The 5,488-nt window shown below is 37.8% G+C and overlaps 1 protein-coding gene across 2 annotated transcripts in view; it reads right to left on the bottom strand.

The window, feature by feature from the left end:
• LOC107674193 (serine protease HTRA3-like) overlaps nucleotides 1-5,488 on the bottom strand; it is an 11,687-nt gene that overhangs the window by 4,061 nt on the left and 2,138 nt on the right. For both annotated transcript variants that reach the window (XM_016468092.1, XM_016468093.1), the window contains exons 2-3: nucleotides 2,607-2,706; nucleotides 2,110-2,332 (exon numbers count right to left, since the gene is read on the bottom strand). In XM_016468092.1, the coding sequence (XP_016323578.1) occupies nucleotides 2,110-2,332; nucleotides 2,607-2,706 (323 nt within the window). The remainder of the gene's footprint in view (nucleotides 1-2,109; nucleotides 2,333-2,606; nucleotides 2,707-5,488) is intronic.

Genomic DNA, 5,488 nt, shown 5'->3' with positions numbered 1-5,488 from the left:
CCTATTTATACTATAGTCGCACCGGTAGTGACGTCATGGCTGTCGCCGGCCAACGAGTTGGTGTTTTTTCAATGTATGCTTCAGACACGGGTCACGACGAGGCGGTCCCCCATAGCGACCCCCAGAGGACGCAGTTCGAAGTTCCCATGAAAGGGAACCGTCATTTTCTGCCTCCAGATAGGCTCCACCCACAAAAAAACGTCACCCCTGTTTCGGATCTGTAAGACTATCGCACTCTCTAACGACAATTTCGTTGAATAACAGTGCTTATCGCTGGATGACAAGCTCTTGTAATATGCGTAGAACATTTTGAAAATGACATATTATCAATATAATTTATAATCTTTTTAAACCTAACTATTTTGTACCGTATCCGTGAAATTCTCTAGCTGTAAAGGCTATCTCTCCCGGGTTTTCTGCAACCATGATGCGCGCGCATCCTGAATGTTTACAAACCGATAATTGGTCTATACGCAACTCGGTATTTCCGCGCTGTCTGAAACACGTCTCTATGCTTTTGCGCGGTTTGATTGTCTGCGAGAACAGCGCGTGAGTAACGAATTGAGCTCTCTTTCGTTTCTTCTTCTTGTGGTTTAAAATTGCTTGTACGTGTAAATTGGCAAATTAATCTGTGAATCACGTGCGTGCTGAATGGTAGGGTCTCATCCGTACGTATTACGGATCAACTGCGATCCGTTTAACTCCCAATATGTGACAGATCAGAGCAATCTTTCATTTACTTATTTAACATGAAATTGTCGAAATTGCTACTCCATATCAATCGCATACAAAGAAAATACAGAATAATTAGAACAATCATTAACATAAATAAATAACAGAGTGTCATATCTATACACATTTTTCCCAGAACGTTCTTGCGACCCGGTAGCAATTCTTCCACGGCCCAGTAGTGGGTCGCGACCCGGTGGTTGGGGACCTCTGCTCTATATAGTATGAATGTGTGTAATAGGAATGTAATCTGGATGTACTACATTCGCCATGTTGTCATTGTTACATGACCTACCAGCGTCAGTTGTGTAGCTTCACCGCCATTCACAAATTCTCTCCTTTGTCCATCATATGCACATTTCAGAATCACACCGGAAGTAGTAGGTCATCCAGGTACTTTTTGCATACTCTATTATGAGTACTGTGAAATCGGACATACTTCCTTTGACACATACTGTTTTTCGCCTGCTATATAGTATGGAAGTGTGCAATTTTGAATGCAGCCCTTGTTTTTTTAGATTCCTGGTTTTCTTGTTTCATTCTAATAAACTGCTTGCATTTGATCCTACACCTCTCTGCCACTGGGTTCACCAATGTGACAAGCACTACCTGAACAAACTGGACTGATTTCATTACTTGCAAAAACACATGGGCAGTCTGTCCAAAAGATCAGAATTGGGTGCAGTGTGGAAAAAGTCTAAGGCTGCAGAGCAAAAGATGGGGAAATGACATGAGCTGCTATAAACAGAAACAAAATATTTGCAAGCAATCCAGACTCTCTGACGTGGGAACATTCCTCAACTTTTGTTTCGAAAGCAGTCCCTACTCTGAATATTTTTTCTTTGATACTCTAAATCAAAAATGGGCTATGGAAATATTGCACTAGACCAAATGTGCATCTCCATAATCAGATCCATATGAATCAGGAAACAAAACAGCTCTTACAACACAGCACCTCTTGAATTCCCACACACAAATGTAGGTCAACATGTGCAGCAGGCTACCATTAACAAGTCCAAGTGTGTCTAGACGAGGCGGATTGTGTGATATAAACCATCTGCCTCTGGAGTCATAAACATGGGAGTTAAGAGTCAAAAGTGTAGCCAGTTTTGGATGATGTGTGCTGAGGTTTTATACTCTGGAAGTTTTTGAAAGATAAACTGGACTATTGACTAATAGGCTTTGTGTCAGAAAACACTGTAAAGAAAAATGTGGTGACAGCAAGAAAGGTTGAAAATTAAAATTTTTCAGCCTCAAGGCCTTGTTCCACATTTACTGTACAATAAAAAAAAAAAAAGAGAGACCAGGGAAACCGTTGTCCTGTTGTTTTTAACAGTCTTAAACAGATAAAGTCATTAATGCTTGTGAAATGATTCTCACCTTTGGGTTAATTTTGATAGTTGCGATGTCAGATTTCTTGTCTATGTCTCTGATGGAGGCCTCGTATGTCTGGCCATCGTGTAGCTGCACTCGTAGATTTTGACGGCCCGTTACTGGTGCACTGCTAGCAACCACATGAGCATTGGTCACGATCAGACCGGACTGTGTCATTATGAATCCAGAACCGCTTGACAAAGGTACATGACGGCCAAACAGTGGATGGCTGGACACAAACATTGAAAACAGTGGTTTTTGCATGACTAGGTGAACATTTCTTTTCTAGTAGTACTTGAAAATAAAAAATTATGCCAAAGCAACTGTTGGCCATCAGTGAGGTGAAATGAGTAGATTGCCTCATTATTAGATTATTTAAAAACACCTTTTCTTGTGAGTCTTCAATCAGGTGCCAAAATGACATATATATTTAGCTCTAAAAATAGTTATCGCCAATATAAACATTGCCAAATCAATATCATGAAGACCAGAGTTGTATTTACTTGAGGAAGAGCTCGACATGTACCACAGCCGGGGCAATCTTCTCCACCACATCAGCGATAAAGTTAAACTTGTATCTTGGGCTGTTCAAATGTGCAGGACCTATACTAGCAGGAAGAACCATTCACGTCAATGATATTACATGATATGCCAGATATGAAGACTACTGGGACGTATTGGCAATATTTTACTGTTTTTGGTAAAAGGCCTATACATGTGTAAATGTGCACTAAATTCATATTTCAGCAAATCTGTCTAAATTGTTTTTAATCATTTAGAAAGAAATCATTCTAATATACTGAGTTGCTGCTCAATATTATTATTTTGAAAACAACTGTTGGTACAGTAGATAATTTAGGTTAAAAGAAAGAAAGAAAGAAAAAGAAAGAAAGAATTTTATTCAGCAATGGTGCATTCAATTAAAATGTGACTAAAGATTTATTAAGGTTTCAACATTGATAATAAGAACCATTATTAGTAATTAGTAAGCAGCAAATTAGCATATTAGAATGATTTTTGAAGGATCATGTGACACTGAAGACTGGCATGGGCGCCGCTATGGTTTCTGGGCCCCCTGAACACCCGAAGACAGGTGTAAGGATGCTGAAAATTCAGTTTTGCCATCACAGGAATTAATTACATTTTAAAATATTTTCAAATTGAAAACAATTCTTTTAAGTTATAATAAGTTATATTTCACAATATTACTGTATTCACAGTATCCACAATATCACTTTTTACTGTATTTTTGGTCAAATAAATGCAATCTTAAATTAATTATTCCAAATGTTTGACCAGTAGTGTAACTATCAGAGGCCTCCACAGTACTGCTCAGAAATAATTGTTCTATTAGGTTCGTGTTACTCCCATAGAGCATATAACAAAGAACAGATAATCCATTGTAATAATTTTGATCTCTGCTCATCTGTGGCTAGGTGTGTCACATTTATTACTTCCCTCACATTCTGTGGGCTGGATGCAGATGGCATTCTGCCTAGATTGTTTCCTCTTTCCCAAAGGTTTGGGTAGAATCTATAAACAGTGTTGCATATTTTGTTTTGCACTTCAGTACAAAAGGACTAAAAGCTGCATTTAGATGGTGTCTATGTTCTCTGACTCTGAGTGAAACTACAGTTGGCACGGGAATAATAAGAGGAACTAAGAGTCCACATCTCACTAAACATCCAAGTTCACACTGATGTTTCTGCCTTGTGCAAATCTTAGCACTTTAAGCAGGGTTAAAGTAATTGTCTCCTGCTGAAAAAAACAAGGTTGTTATTGTGTATAGGAAGTTCAATATAGAATGATAAAACGCAATTGGAGACAATGTGAAATTCCATGAAGTCTCAATCAGACAAAATCAGACATCACACAGGAAGTCAAAACTAGTGGATATATAACAACTGTCCTACAGCTGACTGACTCAGAACTATTGACTGCATGCTTCATTCGGATTGGCTACTATTTTTAATTATTAGTCCAGATCCATCTTGCAGTAAACTCTGATAGCACCTATAATGAAATATAATATACAGCATATTTATTCCATTTATGTTACCTATAAAGGTGATATATAATTTTCACATACCGGTACATACATTCTCTGGGCAGATGAAGACATACGTTTATAACATATATAAAATCCCCATAGTAAAATGTGTGTGTAGCCTATACATCATGATTTGATTAGCAACCATATATGTCAACAACAAATATTTTGTTTATATATACAACCTTATTAAAATAGCATACATACAAAAAAAAATCTGTATGTTTATGTTTTTATAATCAATGTTTTAAATACATGTCTAACTTTTATATTTACCCGGCAAGCAATAGCCGTCATTTCAACGTCTCGGTTAAGTATAGACCCGATATAGTCCGGCTATGTGTAACCCACATCTAGCCCAAATAACCTTGAATTTGGTTTTGTGTCGTTTTTTGGCAAAATAACTTGTGAGATGTATGATATTCCATCATAGTGCATCATGTAAGCAAAGTAACAGCGTTTACAAGGTGTTTGGTTTCATTTCTTTGACATGTTCAGTACGCAGCCTGTGCGTAGCCACGATTTAGTTCATAGTCAGAGCGGCTATCTGTAGCCCACTTCCAGTCAAACCTGATTCACTGTAGTTTTTGGCCAGGCAGCGCATGAGATGGTTGATATCCCATCGTGTTCGCAGTGTCAATAATATCTACAAAGATATGTGTCATTTTATGACATGGTCTATAGCCACGATTTAGCTCTAAATTAGACGGGCTACGTATAGTCTTCTTTTAGCCCACCCGGCGAAATCGAGGCAATCTGTGGTCTAATTTTAACGGCTTGGCTATAGCCCTACACCAGAAACCAGACCAGCGATGAGCATAGCCAAAATAGCCTTAAAATTGTTTACATGTAATTTTCGCCCACGCAGCTTCTTATCAAATGCAAGTAAACTTTTGACTCATTTAAATTAGCGATAAAACACATACCTACTTGGTCTTGTAAGTATCTGTGTTTTCGTTTTGACATGTGTTCATTATTTATATTATTTGTTATCATGTTTAGGAACAGTGACATTTTAGTGAAGGAAGCAGATCGTAGTTGATAGTGATCCGTGACTAGGCCCAAGGTTCAGCACGCATGTGTTCAGAGGATTAATTGCAAAATTTAATAGAGTAACAGTTTTATCATTTGTATGTGTTTACAACCTCAATCGATTTTAAAACAGCGCAAGAAGAGCAAAGAGCAAACAACAGAACAAACACAGCTTTGACAAAGATTAATCCATATTAATTTATACAGTAAACACACTCAGAAGAATTGGAGAAACTGAGGAGTTTCAACATCTGGAAAAGCGGTTGGAAATTGAAAAGATCCGGGCAGCAATGGTAAAAAAAA

This window comes from Sinocyclocheilus anshuiensis, unplaced genomic scaffold (assembly GCF_001515605.1).
Source record: "Sinocyclocheilus anshuiensis isolate Anshui unplaced genomic scaffold, SAMN03320099.WGS_v1.1 scaffold728, whole genome shotgun sequence".
Lineage (NCBI taxonomy): Eukaryota > Metazoa > Chordata > Actinopteri > Cypriniformes > Cyprinidae > Sinocyclocheilus > Sinocyclocheilus anshuiensis.
This window is presented reverse-complemented; position numbering and strand designations above follow the sequence as displayed.